Source organism: Venturia canescens, chromosome 8 (assembly GCF_019457755.1).
Source record: "Venturia canescens isolate UGA chromosome 8, ASM1945775v1, whole genome shotgun sequence".
Classification (NCBI taxonomy): domain Eukaryota; kingdom Metazoa; phylum Arthropoda; class Insecta; order Hymenoptera; family Ichneumonidae; genus Venturia; species Venturia canescens.
In genome coordinates, this window is record NC_057428.1 from 13,221,478 (window position 1) to 13,244,384 (window position 22,907).

General features: G+C 37.7%; 3 protein-coding genes and 1 long non-coding RNA gene across 6 annotated transcripts; 1 reads left to right on the top strand and 3 right to left on the bottom strand.

The window, feature by feature from the left end:
- Positions 1–1,489: 1,489 nt before the first annotated feature.
- LOC122414311 (uncharacterized) lies at positions 1,490–8,493 on the bottom strand. The gene has a single exon (XM_043425452.1). It carries the CDS (start codon positions 8,491–8,493, stop codon positions 7,168–7,170), a length of 1,326 nt encoding a protein of 441 aa, XP_043281387.1. The 3' UTR covers positions 1,490–7,167.
- Positions 8,494–8,554: 61 nt separating this feature from the next.
- Positions 8,555–11,085, bottom strand: LOC122414312 (alpha/beta hydrolase domain-containing protein 17B). Its single transcript, XM_043425453.1, has 3 exons — positions 9,837–11,085; positions 8,940–9,072; positions 8,555–8,694 (listed from the first exon to the last, which is right to left on the bottom strand). The coding sequence occupies exons 1-3, from the start codon at positions 10,472–10,474 to the stop codon at positions 8,611–8,613; spliced, it is 855 nt and encodes a 284-aa protein (XP_043281388.1). The 5' UTR covers positions 10,475–11,085; the 3' UTR covers positions 8,555–8,610.
- Positions 11,086–11,621: 536 nt separating this feature from the next.
- Positions 11,622–19,769, top strand: LOC122414310 (neurofilament medium polypeptide-like). 3 transcript variants are annotated; one of them, XM_043425450.1, is made up of 8 exons: positions 11,622–12,209; positions 12,968–13,321; positions 14,132–14,397; positions 15,131–15,326; positions 16,322–16,371; positions 17,448–17,614; positions 17,959–18,145; positions 18,650–19,769. In XM_043425450.1, exons 1-8 carry the CDS (start codon positions 11,999–12,001, stop codon positions 19,253–19,255), a joined length of 2,037 nt encoding a protein of 678 aa, XP_043281385.1. In that variant the 5' UTR covers positions 11,622–11,998; the 3' UTR covers positions 19,256–19,769. The 3 variants fall into 3 exon arrangements, with proteins under 3 accessions (XP_043281385.1, XP_043281383.1, XP_043281386.1); XM_043425448.1 differs by lacking the exon at positions 16,322–16,371 and adding an exon at positions 15,850–15,989 and having other exon boundaries at positions 11,623–12,209; XM_043425451.1 differs by lacking the exons at positions 12,968–13,321; positions 16,322–16,371 and adding an exon at positions 15,850–15,989 and having other exon boundaries at positions 11,629–12,209.
- On the bottom strand, positions 19,753–22,626 carry LOC122414313 (uncharacterized). Its single transcript, XR_006261737.1, has 2 exons — positions 21,847–22,626; positions 19,753–20,145 (listed from the first exon to the last, which is right to left on the bottom strand). It is a non-coding gene; the product is annotated as an uncharacterized lncRNA (long non-coding RNA).
- Positions 22,627–22,907: the final 281 nt, after the last annotated feature.

The following is a 22,907-nucleotide window of genomic DNA, read 5'->3' on the forward strand; positions in this document are numbered from 1 at the left end:
GTGAGATATCGAAGATCATGGATTATACATGAGGAGAGGCAGAGCTGTTATGAATTTCGGAGTAAAGATTTTAGAAGGAGAATTGTTTTCGAGAAGAGGAATTGTAAAGAGGATTCGTAAAGTAAGTGCAGAAAAAGGATCTGGAAAAATGGAAAATATTTATCAAATATTTCTGGAGACGGATTTTGAATTTGCTGCTAAGAAAAGTGATGAAATCCGTTGCAAACTCTGAGGTCCTGCTTCACCAGTGTTTTTTTTCTTCCAGTGGAAGCTCCAAACTGCACCAAACCAGCTTTCCTCATCCGACTAGCCAGTTAATTTTGTAGTAACTTTTGCAGAGGTGGGGGAAAAAAGAGCGTGAGGATGTCTCGTCGAGCTTGTTGCAACCCCAAAAAGTCCGTTCATTTACATTAATATATTAAATCAGGATGAAAAGTTTAGCCGGCGCATCCGCGCAGAGTTTTCGTTAGTGCAAAGTCTCGTTGCGAGACCGAAATTCGATTATTAACTGTTTCACGACGCGAAATACGTCGGCGGGTGGAAACGCACACGGTGTCGTTTTCTCTCTCGAATCTCGTTGACCTCGTTTAAGGGTTTAAAACTATACGAATACCAAAACTACGCCGAGCACAGGGCGTCGGAAACGTCGCGCGACGAACCTCTCACGCCATCCATTTCATTTCCTCCGGATGCTGATGCTCGCTTAATGTTTTGTACAATTGGATTCAGAACCACCTGGAAAGTCGCTTACCTCGTTTTTCCATACGGCAACACCGAAAATTCATCAGGGTTACGTGCAGAAACCCCATTTCATGCTCGCCCTTCTATATTTATTTATTCGTAATCCCGATCAGCTAACAAAATTCATCCAAACCGAGTCCACTAAAAGCTTGGGAAAATAAATCACGTATCCTTTTTCGAGAAAACGTTGTTTTTGAAAATTTTGACTACCGTGAGAGGTTGTAAAATAGAAAAAAAAGGAAATAAAATTTTCTACAAATCTTCGACAAATATTGACGAATCAATTTTTTGATGATTTCCATACGAATGTTTTTTTCTCACAAATCGTGTCCGGATTTTATGCTTTACCGTTGATTTTCCAAAAGCTTTCGAAAAATCCTTGTGGAATGGAATATTCATGAGACAATTGAAGATTTTTTAAAAATTGCCAAACTCGATCCACGTTATGTGGCAAAAAATGATCAGATTCGTGATTCGTTAAAGGCTTCTATATACACTTGAGAAGCTCATTGCTCTTTAGAGCCACGATGGAATAGAGAAGAATCGTGATTTTTAAATCCCAAAATAACATAAACATTTCAACAGAATTGGTTAAAGTTACCCTTCGTCAATGAGTCATAATCGAAAACATCGAGTTTGGGGATGGATTTGTAGGGAGGCAGAGGATTGGCGAAAGGAAAAGATGCTGGAGAGCGTGAGCTGTAGAGGAGCAAAAGGCGGGTTAAATCGAACGTGAAAATTCGTCAGCTTAATGTGCTTATATATGTAATTCACATTGTAATAATACATAATCAACGTTTCTTGGGGAAATGAGTAAAGTAATTTTGTCCGCGGTAACGTTTCTCGTTCGTATAGTTTGTTATTTTTTGTTTCTCTCGAGGAGGGGGAAAAAGTGTTTCGATTCGTGATATTCCACGACCGCGATATACGGTGATTGTTTCTCCTCGTTTTTTTTGTCGTTCATCGGACCTCCGTTCTCCCCACAATTTCGAATCGACGCATGTTTTACGCGTGTATACGTATTGGTAGAGGTAAAATTGCACTCACACTCACTCTGCATCCACCATCGCGAAAAGAAAAAAAAATGAAAAACTAATTTAAAAAAAAGAACGAGTAGACTCGATCGGTACAGTTATTGGCCCCGTGAAAAAGCGATTTTGGAGGACAGTGCAAAAGGTCTCGAGAACGTGAAAAATTGCCAATGTCATTTATAAAGTAATCGTGGGCCAACAACTGGACCGTTTTTGTCCGCGAGGGTGAAGAGCACCAGTGACGTCAAACGGCGTTTCGACTCAAACGTGCCTGTTATTGAGAGTTTAAAAAATTCATTAAAAAAGGATAAACTCCGACCTTACGAAATAATGATCTTAAACGTATTTTTCCAGTGGTAAAACTAACGAATAAAATTTCTACAAAAGAATAATTATAATCCTTCACGCTGGTACCTTCACCCGAAACCGCGATATCAAATGTTTTCGTCGTATCAACGTTTCATTCGAATTTCGATATATTTATACATATTATTATTCTTACAAACTAAATAAATGCGTCCACGTATATTGCATTCAATCTCGTAACAGGGTGCACCGTTCAGGCGTTCGCGAGGAAGCAGATGAAAAGCTACGTTTAAAAATGGCCATTTTCATACTTCGAATCGAAAGTGAAAATGGTTTTTGTATCGTTTTTTTTTTTTCGTTATTTAATTAATCTGTTGTTTCATTAGTTAGGAATACATGATTGAAGAGTTGCATTTTTAGAATCTGTCGGACCACCCTGTCTCAAGTATCGTCAAATGTAACATGCGTCTTTTAAGCTAAATCACGTTTAACACGAGTCTATTATCTTGTCCCCCTCCCTCCGGCGTATCAATCGTCACGTAAACGTTATTCTCACTTGTCAGAATCCCATTCGAACACACGATCCAATAAGTACATCAAATCAAACACTTTTGTCCAAATATATCCGTTTCTTCGTCATTTTTCCCCTTTTTCCTCGTCCCCCTTTGCCTTTTTCCATTCGTTTTGTTTTTCACTTATTTTTCTTTTGTTTTTTTTTTGTTTTTTTTTTCGAGCTTACTCGTAATGCTATATTTACAGTATAAATATCGACGTCACTCAACGCGCCCATTTTTCACTGAACGAATTGACACGATCGCATTCATAGTCACGAGTAATCTTTCGCACGTACGCACACACCGAGAATGATCATCGATGGCAAAAATTCAAAACTCATCGAACGTTCGAACGACGAAACGAACGTTTTGCTATCGCTATAAACGCCTCCGTTGTATGCCGAACGTACCAAAGTCCATCGGAGACATTTACTCCGTCAAATTTGTCCCTTGAGCCAAACAATATTTAATTGAGCAAAATAAAGCTGTGGTTTCGAAATTCGACTAAAATAACAGTGACGTTCGTTTCGACGTTTTCGAAATATTTCTCGACGATTTATCGTCTCGCGTGACAAATCTCGTATTCATCATTCATTTTCTTTGTTTTATCTCTTCGAACGATCGGGATCGTAGAAAATCCGTTAATCCTATAATTACGAATGTTTATTTATTAATCGTTATGAAATAGTACTTCGATTATCGCTTCAGTGTTTTTTTTCATCATTTTTTCTCTTTTCTCACGTGTTTTCATTAGCTTTTTTTCTTCTTCAATCATTAACACAGCTAAGGAGACAATGGAATGAGGTCTTCGACAATGATTAATGTTAGGTGTACCATCCAACAATGTTTTCCTATTTTTTTTTGTTTTTTCTCCACTTTTACTCGTCCTTCGCTTCTCAGCAATTTTCATTTCAACAATTATACCGCCTAAAAAGTGAGTATAAAATGCATGCTCGGTACACGATTCCAAGTGTTAGTTTTGTTCGCATGATTTTGTTCGAATGTTTTTATTCATCGTTTCGTGCGTCATGTTCTCATCGATCCTACGTCTGAGCATGTGTCGCGAAAGGTTTAACCTCTCAACACACATGTACGATAAAATTCTCAAGTACATGAAACTCTTTGCATGAAACATAGTATTTGTAATCGCTCGTTCTGTAACTCCATTTTTTCGAAAGAGCACAACATTTCGCAAATAATCTTGAATAATACGATAGTGAAAAATAAAAGATTCTGTCAAAAAATACGCACGAACTTGGATCATACGATCCACCGATTTTATCTGAAAACGTTATAAACAATAATCGGATTTAAAAAAATTTTAATAAACAACTATGCCCAAAAATAATATCGATGCTTATCTCACATTGAAACGACGTCTTTTAAGTACGATTTTGAGACATTACAATTTTTCTCCTTCCCTTTCTTCTAACCACAAATTAACAGGAGCCTTAAAATTGAAAATCTTTAAACTACCATTGAAGACGAATATCCACCGAACAATCGCGCGCAACATATACGAACCGGAGAACAATTTGAACAACCATTAAACGAGAAACAGCGATTTGTCGTTATCTTCAATGAACCTTGCATTTCTTCGCGTCCTTTTCCTCCGGGATTACTTATTATTGATTATTTTATAAAAATGACCAAAAGATTTTCTGCCACGCACCTTTTTACTTTCTGTTCAACGTGATTCGTCATTTTTGTATTGCTTCGTGAAAGAGAATTTATCAACGAGCCTCAATTTACAATTGAAATGTCGAGCCATTTAATGATTTTTGAGAACTTTGCGAGAATACTGTAGAAAAAATGCTCGACATCGGAAATATCAAATTCTAAGTAAATCGAAAAAATTTCTGGACGTTTCCTCATTATTCTGTCCTAGTTCGAGATTTTTTTGTTCATTAAAAAAAAAAAAAAACAATAAATTTCACAACAAGCGAACGGGCTTGAAAACATGAAACTCAAAGGTCACTTTTACGAAATAATGAATAATAAATAAGTACAACAAAATAAAAAGTGATAAAAAAAATGGTGAATTTGTTCAAAATTAACGTGATTCGCGTATCTCTATGTTAGAGTGGTACAACCGTTGTGTTGCAATCGACGATTTTGACTTCTTGACGCGAAAAAATGTTACTTTTTTTTCCATTAGTGAATGTTTTTGGAAATATGCTTATACGTAAATTTCGTAAACTATATAATCATTAAAACGTAAACTCTCACTCTCGTCGAAAAAGACAGTTTCGTAACAGCGAACTAAACGTTTGTTTCCTCATTTTCTTTCGTTTAGGTTTACGAGACATCCAGAAGGCATTTGGCTTTTTTTTTTTTATTTTAGAGAAGCAAACGCTCGACTTTAGTATATATTTAAACTTTTCGCGTTGATTATTTTTGGTGAAAAACCTAGTGATTCGAAAAAACAATAAAACATGATTGTATTGATTCTTTATAATAATAATAATAATGACAATTTAATATTTACATCCTCGATCGCTATGACAAGAATTCTAACGGATCTTAACGTCAGGTTAGAATTTTTCCATTTCTTATCTGTTTTTTGTTTTGTTCAATGATGGTACACTCATATTCGGATAATTAACTAACTCATTAGTCGAGTTTGGCAATGATATTGTCCCTAGCTTTTGCTTTGCATTACTCCATTATTATTATTCGTGTAAAAGATTATTTTCTGCATCGTGATCATTTTTTAAAACGCTCTCTCTTTATCTTGTTTTATCTTCGGTAAGACACAACATTGCATCAAACGCTGCATTTAATTCTATCCTTTATTTTGTTTTCGTACCAACTATTTTAGTTTAGTGCTTTTTTTGTTTTTCCTCTCGTTTTTCTTCATTTTCTTCATTTTATTTTAAACCATTCTACGCAACTAACATTACCATGGAAGATTTCCAGTCGTCGATATTTGGTGGGTATATTTTTTGCTTTTCAACTTTTTTCCTTCTTCTTTTAACTATCAACGAGCCTACAGGATATTTCTAATACTCGTTTCCCCTTTCCTCGTCCTTTTTGAAATTATGTACGTTGAAATTTGCATCGTTGGAACGAAACGAAACGTTCTTTCGAATATTTTTCAGCTCTTTTGCACTTGCAACAGTACGATGACTGATCGAATTTGTTTTACGAAATATTCGCATGAAGCTCGCACGAAATTTCACAATAAAAGCTGATTCGACAACTCCAGAAATAGAAAAAAATATGAGAACAAGCGCTTGTTTCGTGCCAACCATACAAACTCCAATAATCCTTCTTCTCATTCATCTTTCTCGTAATGATTACGATCTCAATAATGGTAAATAAGTTTCATCGCTAGAGACACAAGTAGTAGAAATATATTCGAGGATGAATTAGGGCAGTATTAGCCATTTCTCGCTATATAGACGTCTTTTATACACCGCGCGGTAAACCGTTTTACAATTTTTCAGGTACCGACTGGTTGTCCATCAGCAAGAGACAGAACGACGTGTAATTTTATCATTATTTCATATTTTTCATTAGCATCATTATTCTTTTTTTTTTTCATTATTCCATCGATTTATTCGTTTTTTATTTCTTTATTATAAAAGTCATCTGGTAAACTCTAACTTTCGCCCGGTTCTCATTCTCCTTCGCGGTAAAAAGTAAAAAATAAATGTAGAAAAAAAGGAGAATTAAAATAAAAACGGGATTTCTCAAATTGATTATGAATTCTCGTTCGATCGCTCACGTTTGCACAACGATTGCATTTCTCTTCTTTGGCACTGACGATATTTTTCTTTCATTTACTTCTCATGTCTTCACAAATTATTTCTCGCACAACTGGAATATGAAATTAAACTTTGAAGTCCCGGGTTTACCGGCGAGGCGAGACAAGATTCTCACGAGGACGAATATCCTCCTCCTCGCTCACACTCTTTCTTTCTCTCTGTTACTTGCCCTGTTTCCGTAATTTTATATGACGGAACAACGGATAAGAGTGTTCTTATATTTTTAATGAACAGTCGTGAGCAGCACCCTGGAGCTTTGATTCTTCGAATTTTCGTCCCTAAAGAATCGTGAAAATTGATTAACTTTACAGTGCTTTTTGTAAAGTGATAAAAAAGATAAGTGTGACCTAAAAACGATGTTTCCATCGCTACAATTCAACGAATTCTAACAGCACACTTTTTTCTAGATTCACACAACATTTTTTGATGGAAATATTTGAAGTCGTGAGATTTTTGGTCATCGATGAGTCGACGGAAATTCTGAAAATATTTTTTTCAAACTCAATTGGTAATTTTGTGAGCAAATTAACGAATAATCAGTGGACTGGGACATTTTTTCAACGTTTAAAAGCTGAAATTACTGTGAATTTTATGGAGCACCACAAAGCAGACTAAAAATTCGAATTTAGAAAAATCAGTAGAAATAAAATTCGCTGCAACAGCGAATAACGAAACGAATACTCGAGAAGCATACATTCGTTGCATTGGAACGATGGAAACACGGATTGATGAGTACGTAAAAAAAGGGGGGAACTTCGGATAAGATTAACACTTTGTTTCGAGATTGGCCTTGCGCGAGCACGCGATATAATTCTCGCTAAATTTGTCTCTGATCTCTTGTTTCTGTAAAACCATAATCGAGTCGTCGACGTTGACGTCGTTGACGGTAATTTGTGGGCAGACTTCTTCGAGGGACAAAATTTCGGTTCCCGTTGGTGAATAACTCAAAGTGGTAGCTTCGCTGGTCGGTGAAGTGACGCAACTGTCACCAACGCTACGGCTCCTTGGGGCAGGATGTGATTTTCGATATTGTTGTATGTTCAACGAGAGACTAGCCTGAAGGGTTGATTTTTCGTTATGCCTCGTGGGATCCAAAAGTCCGTTTTCTTGAACGTCTCGTCGTCTTGGACTTTTTGATCGAACAGCTTGTAACGGACTGTCGGGACTGAGGGGAGAGTTGCTAGAAAGGATTTTCGAGCTTGCGGCTAATCGACTGGCGCAAGGTGAATATTTTGAGAGATTGATGGTTATTTTTTCAGATTCTATCGTCAACGAGGAACGATTGAGTTTTTTCAATGGGCTACAACCGATCGACGGTTTTTTACATTTGATCGATGTTTTTTCAATGAGGCTGTTGCTCTTTTGCAACGGTTCGTGTATCGTGAAGTGCTGATTGGTCGCTGTTTTCGTTGCTTTTTCGATAACGCTCTGACTCTTGAACAACGGCGTTTGTTGCTTTTTCTTGGAATTTTTACCGCTCCATAAATATATTTTCGTCGAATCGCTGCCCCCTGAATCTCGTTTGTTTTCAACTGGTTTTTCGCTCGCAATCTCGGGCTTTTTCATTTTAACTGAACTCTGCAATAATCCAGACTTGTTCGAACAACGCAGCTTATTCAGTTTCAGGCAATTCGAGTCTCCCATTGATTCCATTGAATTTAAATTTACCTGGACGGCCACTGTCTTCTTCTTTCCTCTTATTTTATTCTCTTTGCTTAGCGTCGTCGGCGTCGTAATTTCTTGCGGAAACAACGCTATCGATTTGTCACTGTTCTCAATTTGTATTGTAATTGGCTGCCCCTGCAAGCTCCGACTTTCAAGGCCCTCTTTCTCTCCCCTTACTTCTTCACCGTCGATCGTCATCTCCGTACCCGATTTTTTATCCACCATCATTCGACTCAAACGATTCGATGCCGTTTTTTTCTCTTTCGTTTCCTCGCAATCTGACTTCTCATTCGTCCCAATATTATCAACTTTCTCCGCGTCATTCTCTCTCCCTGTTTCATCCCTATCCATGCTTCCTTGCTTTTCACATATGAAAAATCCCTCGTCACTCGATATCGGCGAGGGCTCGTCGTCACAGAGCAACATTGCGTGACTTATCGTGTCCAAATAATTCGAAAATGAATTATCCTGACTATCCTCGTTCACGATTACTCCGCCCACGACCTGCTGCCCTCCCGCTGTCTGGGAGAGGCTCAGTTTACGTCAGTTCACCAATTCTACGCTCACAAAGTGTTTTAGCCGATCTAAATACTGATTGTACAACTCGACGTCGTTGTGGCCAGCACCCTGAGGAAATAAAAGTTGCCAAATTTCATTTTTTTCCAGTGAAATATTGACAGTTGAAAACCTATTTTTCCTTACGTTGGTAATTATTTGATTCTACAAAATATTTGAATGTTTGGTTTCAATTCTTTTTCATCAGCATTCCAACTAATGAAATTTCGATATTCAATAGATTTTGGACTGAACTCTTAAATTTTATAAGTTGTTGTCTTCAACATTCGTAGGAAATCAATTGAATTTATATTCACCTCGACCCAGAGTGGTTCCACAGCTTTGGGACACCTTTCATAGATCGCAAGTCCGTGACTGATATTTATGATATCGTCGTCTGTGCCATGAATGACGAGCACTGGCGAAGTAACTTTTGGCACTTTATCTATGCTGCAAAAAAGAAAAATAATGAGTAATAAACCAAAATACTGTTTTGTACAAATTGAACACTTTTGGTGGCGAATATCATGTTTCGTATAAAAGTTTCCAATGTCTACTTACTCAACTTTTATAAAACAGAAACATCAAATTTTTTTTCAATTTCAATTTTAAAGTGCCATTGGTTTGTTTTGCACTCATTCGGTAATAAGATTTTTTGATGACAAGAAATATGTCAGGAATGATTGAATTTGAAACTGTGAATGAAATTTTCTCTTGTAAAAGTCGTAGGGAACTTTCCATCATTGAAATGCTGAGAAGAATATTTGTTTTTTAATCTGCTTCTTGCATATGGAAACTGTCCAGAGTTTCAAAGTTCACACTGGTAGAATGCCTAGGTGTTTTCTTTTTTCATTATTTATAGAATTATTGACCTCGACCTATTAATCCTACAAATTTAGTCCATCGGTCTCAGGAAAACAATCCGATGGTCAAAACCGAAAGCTGCGAACCGATGATCAGCTTTATTTAAAAATTAGGCAAATGATTCTTCACACATTCGATTCCTATGAAAGATTTCAACAATTCTTTTTGTTCAAAATAACCAGAAAATTGGCACAATTTAAATGTAAACAATTTTAGTACTACTCAAAGATGCGGACTTGAAAATCTTAAACGGAGAAAAACTTCTTTGAGTTTCAATGATGCTGAAATAAAAATAGTTCATTTTTATTTGCCGTAAATATTGAACAGTGACGGAGCGCAGATGGTAGTACCTGAGGAAGGCGTCGAAGAACCACGTTCGTTTGGTATTGGGAAAAGCAACTCGCATCCCGGACATGAGAGGTGAATGTAGAACGACTGCGCCAACTTCGTACCGAGTGGCAAGATCGACAGTAGGAACAGTGCCGATGCTTTGTCCGTAAAGAATGATATTTTCAGGGCTGATACCATAGCGAGTTCTCAGAGCGTGCCAGGCAGCGTCGATATCGGCATAGAGATTTTTCTCTGAGGGTTTACCACCAGAGACTCCGTAGCCGGAGTAATCATAGCTGAATATGTTGCAATTGATTTGTGATCCAAGGCTGAGATAAAAGCTGGACATTTGTCCGAGATCGACGGCGTTACCGTGTGAAAAAAGAATGGTGAATCGTGCGGTAGCAGAACAGCGAACAAAGAGACACGCAATTCGATTGCCGCGTGAGGTGCGAGCGTAAAAACCTTCGACGGATTCTTTTTCCCGTTCGGAAAAATTCCATTCTGCACGTTTGGAAAAAGATATTGTGAATTTGGTGCCCTCGTCCTCGATGAAACTGTACGTTGGCTCGGGCGGTGCGAACGCGAGTTTAGCTACGATTCTGGACGGACAGGGAGGACAGCAAAATAGGGAACAAAATTCGCTTAATGTGTTCATGATTTTTACGGGTTATGGCTTTTGCGGACGCTCCGCGCTTAGACACACTGTTTGTTTTTTCTCTCTCCCCCTCTTGACTTATTCGCGAATATAAACACTCGTGCTATATATGTGTTACGTATAATCGTCGGAGTCAAGCATTTGGGAATCTGTCGGTGGGACTCCAAAAAGGGTGAAGCACTTGTAAACTTGACGAAGAATTATTATTATTTTTATACACCGTATGGCTTGTCCGTGTGGGCGAACAACACAACGAAATCAGACTTCGCGAACTATTACACCTCGCGCACCAATTTTGTTCTGTTTCTTTGTTCCAATTATCTTTCTTAGTCGTTCTAAGCTTTTTCCTCTTTTCACTTTATTCACTTTAATTGTACACGATTTTATTTACACTACATTACTATACTATCAACTCAGCTGTAGTCATCGTTTGTTATCGTATCAAAGCAAAAGGGTTCTGTTTCTCTCTTTCTCATCCCGTTGTGTCTTTCATCCGCGACCAACTCAAACCCCCATTTTTTTATTCTCCTATTGGTTTACATGTAAATGCCTTCGCACCTGTATATACGTGTTTATACGTGAATATATGTGTGTTTGTGCATGAAGTGAGTCAGCCATGACGGTAGACAAGGAAAATAATAATGCACCAACCCGAGATATCTCTCCCAATCGGGAAGGAACTCCTTTCGACGTGGCGCTTTTTTCGTTGCGGACCATTCTGAAACGTTTCAATTTTAACCATCTCCTCTGTCGATATTACAGATTTTACGACTTCAACTGAGGGTTCATTATTTAAATTCTCGAAGAATAAAAAGTTTATGGAAAACATGTCTGTGAAACGAGATAGTTTTCGAGCGAATAATTCACAAATTTCGGCCATTCCTGCAAAAATCATGGAGTAAAATGAAAATGAAATATACCGTTTCGAGTAGGAAAAATTTGGGATGTGAAAATGAATGAATTAACCGTCCCTTGCCGTCCAGAACTCGTCCTCAAATGAGCATAAAAGAAAAAATCTTAAAAATCGAAAAAATGAGTTTCAAACGAAAGTGAACAACTTCACGGTGTTGATGCGTGCTGCGGAGCTTGCGCAGAGACGTGAAAACAGCGTCAGAGTACAAAATAAATTGTCGAGTCTGGGGGGAACATAATTCTCAGTGACGGCCTTGGTCTATTGACAGAAATAGCAGACGACAAGTGCGCTCCTCGTCTTTTGCTGGGGCTGCTACTTGACGGGAATACAAAACGTTCTTCTTTCCTCGTATCAACCTTCTCTTTCTCTCCCTCTATTTTTTCTTCATATACGCGTACAAATTGTTGAATTTCGGGCTCGAGGCGCTTGCGTCAAAGTGTATTTGTGTGTGCCGTGGACGATTGTCCGGTGATCGGGTGGGGTGGCCCTGGATGTGATTCTTCATAGTAAACACGCGCGATTAAAACACAACGCTCATAAAAACAAAAAAACCGCGTTTGAATCTTAACACAATAACCAATTGAACAAACATTCGAATAATCGCGAGAGCCATGAATCGAAGCGCAATGCGAAGTAACAACGAGACGATTACGAACGAAGATACACGACGAAAAATGGCGGATCACACCGAATTCGGTCCACGAAAGACAATTATCGTTTTGGCCATTGTTGCCGGATGTTTCGCTATTTTGTGGCCCAAAATTTTTTATCCCATGCTCAGTTCTCCTGTCAATACAATACACACCCCGATTGACGGACCCGGTGAGTTATACGTGGTTTTTTTTAGTTTTACATTCGTCGAAAACGTATTTGTACCTCTCGTTCATAACTATGAGCAAAAGTTTATCGAATTAATCAGTGAAATGATCAATTATTATCATCACCATTGCTGGCGTAATGTTCGCCGCTCACAGTTCCTGATAAAGGCACAAAATATTGAAATTCGATGGACGATTTCTAAATCTACGGTACAAAATCGCTTTAAGGAGATATGAAAAATTATATACGATCAGAATTTCGACTATCGGATAAAAATACTGAAAAAAATTTGGCCTTTTCGAAAAAACGACGAGTCATGCATCCTTGATATTCATAGTGTCCAACAAAATTTATTTTTCCTCTCCTGAAAGTAAACGTAAAAATAAAATAATCGAGGAAAATTCTAAGAAACATTCTGAGGAACTGAAATTTCAAAAATTCATTTTCAATTCATTCGAAAGGACAAAAATTCCAGAAAAAACTCATTTGCCGTATAAAGAGCTTTAGTTCGAATGGAAAAAAAACCGATAACAAAAGCAGCAGCATTTTCAGTGACAGTGGAACGAAAATGAAAACGGTGGTTCACAATAAATTTTGCACTTACCCAAAATTCCATGAATTTATCGATGAGATTTGTCGGAAACTTTGTCCGTTTGCTTTTTTTTTCCATTCGTAAGCAAATACGGAAAAAATAATTGATAATGAGAAGGAAGAAACGACGACAAAAAGTGCTAAATTTCGTTTAATGAAATTTTTATTAGCTTGCTGCGATTTGATATTCGAAAGCGACGTCAATGCAGTGGACATAATGCAGGAAATGTGTAAAAACATATTGAGGCATCATCAAGTCGATCCCAGAGTACGAGATGCCTTAAAATCGAACAAATTAACGCCTCAAAGTGCGAGTTTCTGCAGGGACGAAGTTTTGGCCCGATGTGGTATAGATCTCTCCTCTTTTCTCGCCGAGAAAGAGCGACTGGGAAAAACGTATAAACAAGTTTTGGAAGAAATAAGAACTTTCAATAGCTCTCTGTGCCTTAAAAATCAGTTCGGCGTACCGCTCTCGCAATTGGGAACTCCACATCTCATAAGATATCATATTTTAATGCCACACAGTAAGGGAACGTCGAAATAGTGCGAGAGTCTTTTTCGTGTTGATGATTGAAAAAACGTAAATAATTCACTAATCAAAGTTTTCTTCATTCGATGTGCAATTTTTTTAGCTTTTCTTTTGTTCTCGGAATGTCGGAAACTAACCGTCGACTCTAACAAAAAACTTTCACAATATTTTTAGCCTGATTTTTATTCGAATTCGAGAATCTATGAATTTTTTTTTTCCAAAGATAAATTCAGTGAGACAATCGCTTTATTTCCAGTAAAGAAGCTCTTGGAAGAGTTTTCGAATGCAAAGTTGTACTGTACATTCGCAAAACTGATTTCGGCCGAGGACGGAGCGAGGATGGATCATTCCAAAATGCTTCGCGGACAAAATTCACTGAATATTTCTATAACAAAAATTACATTGGTACGAGTGCGGCTTTTCAAGACTTTCTAACATTGCAAAGGTCGTTCGAAGTATAAATGGATTGTGCTCTGAGAGCTGTCCATGTCAGGCTGGCCGATAGCCAAAAAGAGTCGAGAAAAAGGAAGAAGAAAAAACGGTTTGATCCTACGCGGAGAGACGCCGCGCCGAGGGTCCGGCGGATTGGCGGATTGTCAAATCTCCGAGTACAATTTTCTGCCCAACGCAGCGTTACAAAATAACGAAAAAAGGCTATTAATGTCCCCGCTTCGTTTTTCGTGTGACTAATAAAGTTTTTTTTGTACATTCATAATATTCGCTCTTGGACAAAGTTGCCGATGATTCACAGCCCCTTTTTTCCCTGCACTCGCCTCCTTTTCATAATTTCCGTTTTGGAACTCAGGTCCGATGAGACAGGAGCGAAGAGTGCCACCCCACGCCGGCGGACTTCATCCGGCGTTGCAACAACGCGGCAGAGCCATTCCCTCTTCGCACATTGTTCCAAAAGTCGATGGCCGACCGGATCACGTTGTTATTGAAAAAATGAGACCGCCTCTCGGCGCCGCCGGTCGTGTTGTCCCAACGCCGAGCGGCAGCAACAGTATGGGCATCATTATGCCACTCTACACTCTCGGAATATTTCTCTTTTTCCTCTATACCATTGCTAAGGTGAGAACCAATCATAGTACGCATAAACGCATAGCGATCGTTCTTTGTCGTAGTGAGAATAAACTGCTGGTCGAAACGAAATAATTTGTGAATGTCACAACGTGTTATTGGTCGAACTCGAACGAACCAAGCTTTCGTCAATTTCATCGAGATTCCAACGAACATTCGTTCGGACGAAATTCTTTCGTGATTTGGTTGAACGAACCAAATCTGTTGCCATTCGTAAAAAAGAGGCACCGAAAAACTCGCTTAATTTACATTTTTTCGGTGAATAAACATTTTTTAATTTATAAGAATGACGAAATAAATAGGAAAACGTGGCGCTTTTTCGAATGAAAAAGATCCGCGCAAAAAATGAAAATCGAAGGAATTAATGAAATTTCGTTTAATGAAAATTCTATCGTACACAAAATCTTGAGAAACGCATTCTTCTTAAGACAACTATTAAAAAATAAAGATCCACATTTTGAAAAATGAGATGGTCAAGGAACTTTGAATGTTGCTAACCGCCATGTTTTTGTTGTTTTCTTGTAAAAATATTCTCAAATTTTCATCGTATTTTTCATACAAATATGAAAAAACTTGAAAATTCGTTCGACGTTTGGTGTTTTTCCCGTAAATTTTTAGACGATAAGACATCGGTCAAATTGGTAGTGCAAAAAACAAACAAAACTCTCCGTCGAGTATTCGTGTTTGTTTAAGCTCCAAGAATTTCAGTCGAGTATGATTGCAGGTAATGCGAAAAAATTCGGACAACGAGATATACGCGGAATATCAAAACCCCACGGCAGAAAGAGAGTTCCGAAACAAAGTTTTCAATCCAGAAGTCCTGACGAGTGCAATGACCGGAGGAGGAGCGTCTTGCTACAGAAAAGAGCGTTCGCCATCGCCGATGCGGCCAGTTCCGACGATCGAGGAGTTGAAGGAGCGTAAGTAAAAAAAAGAGAAAAAAAAAAACAAAAATACTTTGAAAAATGTCTTTGAATGAAAAATTGCAAAATCATCCACTCTACGTCAATCACAAATCCCTTTGAAAATGAAAAAAAAAAACCATCATTCGTCCCAATTATCAGTAAAAATCTTAGGACAAATAATAGCAAATTGTTGCTTGATGCAAAAAATGTCACTGCTACGACCACGTGTTGAATTTGCTCGAAAAAATTCGTCACTGCAAGCGTTCTCGTGTTCGAACCGCACAGCAAAGAATTTTAGCCTCGATATTGAAGGTCAGCAAAATTAAAGTTCGACGTAAACATCGACGTAAAAGATGCACTAGTGATTGGCCCGATAACAAATATAATATTGTGCAAGAAAGCAAGAATGTTTGGGTGGTTATGTGTGGAAGAGAAAAATAATGAAAATAAGGATTCTGAAGCGGTGGAAAACGAAGGGAATCGACGATTCTGAATCGGTGTTGGTTAAATGTGTTGCACATGCTGGACGAAACACTAGAAGCCGCTGGAGACATAGAGATAGATCAGCTGAGGCAACGTTTGGTCGACACGGAAGCAGCGATGGAGAGAATAGTCGTACAGATGGGCAGCTTGTCACGTACGGTCGTAAATAGCCAAAGCCCTCATCAAGATACACAGGTTTTAAACAACGACACTAAACCTTTTTGTTTACATTTTTATCGTGGCGAATTATTCCAACAACAAATTTATCATTTGTTTGTCTATTATTAGACATTAGAAACGTTGCACGTTGCTGTTACTTGATTGGTTTTGTCCGAGCTTTGAGAACGAACGAAAAGTTTGACCAAATCGAAGCCAACTTCGAATTTGACACTTTATTTTTTAATCGTTCCAACACAAACGACTTTTTTCGAGTTTACAAACTTCTCCCTCATCCGATCACAATTCATTTTACATTGAAAAAGCATATTTTTTCATTTTACATACAGATTTATTTGCTTTTTGAGTAGTTGATGGGGTTGCTAAGTCCAGTCTGCCAGCTCTTCCCCACAATTCGAAGGTACACTTTCTTGCCCTCCCTTCATCTCTTTTATGTTACTAGTTTTTCGTCTAACGTGTACAGATTCATTATTTTACACTTGAAAAAATCTCGAAATATCTCATTCGACGTAAGACCGTGATTTTTTTAGCTGTCATCGTTTCGTTAATACCTCAATTGACGCTACGCGACCAGGACGATTCTCTCGTTACACGCCTTTAACAAAAACACGAGGAGTTCTTCGTTTCACAATCATTCTTACGTCTACATCGTTCGTTTACGTGCTCTCGTGTTTTTTTTCTTTCTTTGCAGCTACTTTAGTTTTCTCGCTACAGCGTGTGCATGTCGTGTGAACTGATTATTAGGATGTGAATATTAGCCATCACCCATCAATGCGAGTTTCGACGACCTCGCTGCTCCTCGTTTAAAAATGATGTTTTTCTCACAGAACCAATAAACTGGCCGTCTGTCTACTGGGATTTTGCCACTTGATATACGTTTTCAATATAATTTTTATCATTATTTTCACTCTGTCAAATTTTTCTGATTTCGAAATATACATTTTTTCATTTCGTTATTAGCACTAGTTTTTTTTCTGCAATGTAGTGGATTTTTTTTAACGATAAATTTGACGGTATTTTCAATCGTTCGACACCAATTTTCCTGTCAAAATAATTGTTTTCGCTTAAATTTGATTGATTAACGACTTTACGCGGATCTTTAAAGAACCTCGCCATTTTTCGAACGTTAGAAATAATAATTATCAACGATAGTAGTGTGCAAATTTGAACAATCAATTGGGGGAGAAAAATTATTGAACCGATGATTAAAACATTTTGTTTTAAATCAAATGAATTTTACTCGATTCTCTTTGGAATTTTGATAAATTTTGATTGGAGTATTCGATCAAATTCTGCTGGAATCCCAGAGGAAAATTCATCTGACAATAAACCTCATTTTGTAGTGCTATCGTGAACTCTGATTGATTTCTTTTTTTTTTTCTTTTTTTTTCATCAGCTTGGTTGTTCGACTTTAAAAAGTCTTTGTTTTTACCATGCTATTTCGATGCCCTTGGATTGTGCGAGCAATACTTTCAGTTGCAGGACGAATGCGTATTGCGATCATGCTGTAGACGAGGTCAAAATGAAGGCGAGGAACTTGACGAATCTTCGCCAACTGTTAAAGTCATGGGAATGGAAATGACCGCTTGTTGCGAAGGTGGCCAGAGAATCAGCCGCCCAACAACTCCCATCATCACTCATACGTGAGCAAAATTTCTCATTCGTTCAATTCAACGGTTTAAGGTCAATTGCTTGAGAAAATGATTAAAAAACATTCCAATAGACAATATTGTTTCTTCGAATTTTTAAATTTTTGTTCCGAAAATCCATGGAATATTTTTGTCAGAACTGAAAGTGAAATATTACTTAAAAACTCGTTTTCTATGCATTATGTCGCCGACAAAACTATGCTGCGACGTCAGATTGCTAATTTTGGGTTTTTCTCAAACTGAAGTATTATGTTTAACGAAAATAAATGAAATACAGGAACAAAATTTGTTGTGAGAGGATTTGAGGCAAGCTTTTAATGATCGAATAATCCTAACAGTCAGCCGGAACGAGAAATGACTCCACCGAAGCCGATTTACCTCGAGGGTGCATTGCCACCTCAGTGTGAATTGTTGGTAACGGATTCGGAGACACAAGCCGAAAATTCGGAGGACGATACGGAAGCGCCGGTTGTATTGTCAGGCAAAATGACCCTGTCACTCATCAGCCACGATCAAAATCAAGCTGTAAGGAAGTATTAGAATTTACATGCCAACTGAAACGATCAAAAATGAAAAATCTTCGGAGCCATTTATTATTTGGTGAATCTCTTAATAATTTCATTACCAAGTTTTGCTCTAATAGTCAAACGTTGAAAATACTAACCTAAATATTAACCGTAGTTGTACCATCGGCTCCCAAAGCTGCAGATTTTGTTTGTTTCCATTGCGTGAGAGAAATAAGAAAAGAGAAAACTGCTTTTAATTATTTACCCCCCCAAAATGGCTATTTTTCCAAACAAGAGGATCTTTAAAAAGGAATTTTTTCAATGGATGTCATTGAAATCAAGCTTTCTGTATTTAATTTGAACGATTGCTGAATATTTTTTTTCTATTTATGAACAATTGTTTTCCGCGCTATTTTCATTATTTTTGCATTTTTCACCGATCACATTATTGGCGAAAAAAATGAGAGTAATATTGAATTGAATCATAGAATTGGGTCTAAAATTTTGTTTGTTACGAATCAAGGAAACCGAGGACTCGAGTCTCGAAGAAAAAGTAAATCCGTCGAGAGCTGTCAATATACGAGAGAAACGAGAGTTGGGAAATATCGATAAAGCGGGAAATCCCGAATTGAAGAAAGCGAAAGAAGGCTCCAAAGTTGAAGAAGGTTCCGAAGAAGAAGAAGAAGAAGAAGAAGAGGAGGAAGAGGAAGAGGAAGAGAGCGAAGTAGAAGAGGGCGACGATGAGGAAGAAGACGACGAGAATTACGAGGAAGACGACGAAGCGGAAGAAAACGAGTCGAGTGAGGAGGACGAGGAGGAAGAAAATAAAGTTTCCAGAGCGGGAATCGTTTCTGGGCAAAGCAGCAATAATCAAATAGGAAAAACCGCGAACACGCTGATTATGAAAAATAGTACAGACGACGAGGACGAAGACGAGGAAGATGAAGAAGAGGAAGAGGAGGAAGAGGGCAAGAAAGAAGGGAGTGAAATAGCTGATTCGGAACACAACGAAAACGAAGATTCGAAGGAAGAAGATGACGATGAAGAAGAGGAGGAGGAGGAGGAGGAGGAAGAAGAGAGCGAAGCAATTAGTAGCGAAGAGGAAGAAGTTCCGAAGCGAAGGAGTTAAATAATAATGAATCGTTTATCTCGAAGTGGGCTAATTCATAAATCATGATAATTAAGCTTTAAGAAAAGCAAAAAAGGATAAAGTTCATAGAGTCCTTCGAGATATTTCACATAGCGCTATTTTTTACAACAGCCCAATCGTATTAATGATGGAAAATGGAAGAAAAATATGGGAGAAAACCCTCCAGTTGAAGCCTGAAGATAATAATATATAGAACGTCAAGACGCCGTCGTTATATAAAGATTATAAAAACAAAAGAAGATTAAAATGTATATTCATATCGTAATTCCATTCAGAGATATTACACTGTTCAGTCGTTCTCATCTATTTTATTTATTCCATGCTATTATCTCAATCTTATTGCTCTATCATTTGTTATTATGTATTTACAGTAATGTACAAACACAGATACACACGAACTAAAACAGTCGGCATCGTTGTTATCTAGCCGTTCGAAACCCGATGAGTTTATACATTGTGAAATAAAAACGCGAATGTTGCAGAGATTTAAAAATGGTGATTCACCCTTTTTATTCATTTCATTTGAATGGTTATATCGATCGCCAAGTTTTTCCACCCGGAATAACGAAAACTCAGTTTTGTGAATGATCTGTAAATTACATGAAGAATTTACAAGATTTTTAAATTCCGAATTCACGTTGCCCATCTCATTTTGGTAAATTAGTAACAAAAGATCGAATGTTTTATTAAATTCATTTAATTTTTCAGAATCAATCGTCAACTTGCTGATAAATCGTAATAAATTATTTTAAAAAATGGAAAAAAAACTTCGGATATTTCCACCAACTTATTTTCAACCTCGGACGGAAGACTTCTACGATCTCTACATTCGATAATTACGGTGCCCTGCTTTACCAGCTGTCGATTGTCTGCGAAAAGAAAAACATTTCTTTTTCCAAAGTCGATTTGCTGATATCACAAATATTTTCTACACCAGCATCGTAGATTTGATGAAAAACTCCTTACAATTATTCATAGTACAGAATAATAGAATAAAAATCTTTGGCTGTACTTCCGAAAAGCGGAAACCGAATTTTGAGCTGAAATTTTGCATACTGCTTCATTATAACAATATAAGACTTCCCCTAAAAGGATTTTTGGCGACTAGCAATATTTATTGAGAAATTGAATTTTTAAGTTGCTATTTTAGCCCAGCAAGTATATCTATATCGCTTATCTCGCTCGGTCGGTATCCTCACTTCGCTATATAGTGCCTAGGCTACATGGATGGCAAACGTTGCGCTCCTTGGCTGGGCTACTCCGGGGATTTTTTCCTTAAAATTCCGTCTCCCCGGCGCTTCGCGCCGGGGAGACCCACCCATTTACTTTTCAAGAATTTTCTTTTTTCTTTGTTCAAATTTAAAAAATAAAAAAAAAAAAAAGCGCCGGGGAGACGGAATTTTAAGGAAAAAATCCCCGGAGTAGCCCAGCCAAGGAGCGCAACGTTTGCCATCCATGTAGCCTAGGCACTATCGAAATAGCGAAGTGAGGATACCGGCCGAGCGAGATAAGCGATATATAGATATACTTGCTCGGGCTAAAATAGCAACTTAAAAATTCAATTTCTCAATAAATATTGCTAGTCGCCAAAAATCCTTTTAGGGGAAGTCTTATATTGTTATAAAGAAGCAGTATGCAAAATTTCAGCTCAAAATTCGGTTTCCGCTTTTCGGAAGTTTATCCAAATCTTTTCTACTCGTTTCGGTATGCCCAACAGAGCACTGCTTTATCACTGAATTTTGACAGAAAATTTGTACGGTCTAAAAGATAATTCCACCACACTGATATTCAAAGTAAACAATTTAGTGTTTGCCAAATGACTTCATCAAGATTTGTTAAACAATATTTTCCATTCCAATTATTTAAAGAGGATTCTAGATTTCAAATTTGAGAAAAAAGTGTATCGACAGTTGCCGACAGGATGTTTAACTTCGACTCAGCCATTCTATCTACAATAAAATCAGAGCTTCGTACGTATTGAATTCGAACGTTGAAACAGATATTTTTATCTCGACTTATTTTTGTTATTCAACTAGAAAATCATTTCGACGAAAATCATTTGATAACTTTTTCGCGCAAATAGAAAATCGATATCAAAAGAATCGTGTTTTCGGAACAAAATTTGTTCACAATAAAGTTTTCCGGACGCTGTGTATTCGACATGTTGAAAACACGTGCATGTAGATTCGTAAAAATCAATTCCAATAATCATTTCATCAGAGACGAGAAAAGTTTCATAAAATACGATGACCCGGAACATTGTGCAAGACGGCGGAACTTTGTGCAAACTCTGTAACCACTATTTTGCAACGTCGTATAGCAGTTGCAAAATACATTGCTCGCTCACTCTCATTTCACCAAAAAAAAAAGTGATCACGTTTGGTCGTATATAAACACGAGAATATGCATCGTGAAAACGAAAGAATATTTCTGGATCTACAATGCGAAAAATTCGATGAAACTTTTTCCAGTATCACAATCCAAGTTTTGTTTTTCGAAAAACCCAATCAGAGTGATGGACAACGAAAACCAAAACAAACTCCAACGATCTTTTGTGTTGTTTTGTTTACCTTTTTGCTCGTTTCTTTTCGGAAAATTGCAATACACTGGGAACAATGGAAAACTCAATATGTTTTAACGCACGAGGACTAAAAAGCGTTCCAGCAATGGAAACAGGGCTCACGTATAAATCTAGACACTGCACGCCGAGTGTACAATTTCAGACGTTTCGTTACGATGTACACACACACACACACACACGAGCACGCGCACGGACATCGCACACAGCCGACTTTCGTTTACTAATACACAATACGCTCTGCTCGTCGAAAGTGAAATAGCGTTCACAGTGGATATCAATTACTAAGAATCATAAGGACGTACCTTTTGCATATTCGTCATGGAGAATAATGACCCTATGACTTGGAGGATCGAGCAAAGCACATACAGCAATTGTATGCACATGAAGGAATCTCGGGACACGAGAGATTGCACACAAAGCTTGTGGACGTAGACGCGATTTGGGCATGTACGACGATGAAAGAGCGGCGTATAGTCACCTATATATATTAAATGCATACAGGGTGAGTGAGTCATTTTTACGATACCTATAAAATGTACCGAAATTCGTACACGCTCGATGAATCTTTTGTGGTGTTGAGAAATATAAATCGGACTGTTTTACGCTATACATGTCAATTCTCAGGAATCCATTTGAGGTTATAGCTGCGAGAACGTGTCGTACAAAACGGTCAATTTTTGTAAAAGAAAACGTACAACTTTCAAAAGCTGTTCTTTAAAATCGAAATTCCCCCAAATTTTTAGCAACAACTTTCGACGACAACATTTTTAAAATGCATTCTTTCATTGTTTTCTTGAAACGAAGATGCTTCGTCCTACATATCTATTCGAACAATCATTACGTTGAGATATAAAATTTCTCTGAAATCATATGTGACTCACCCTGTATATCCTAACATGGGTTCACATCGAGTGATTCTATGCCGAGTGTGTTTGTACACCGTCACCCTAGTCGTGTATGCTCTTATAGGAGGCTATAGAACAAAGCAGGGGCACCTCGTTCTCTCGCTCTTCACAAGCTCTCTGTGTTATCTACCTAAACACCCTTCTC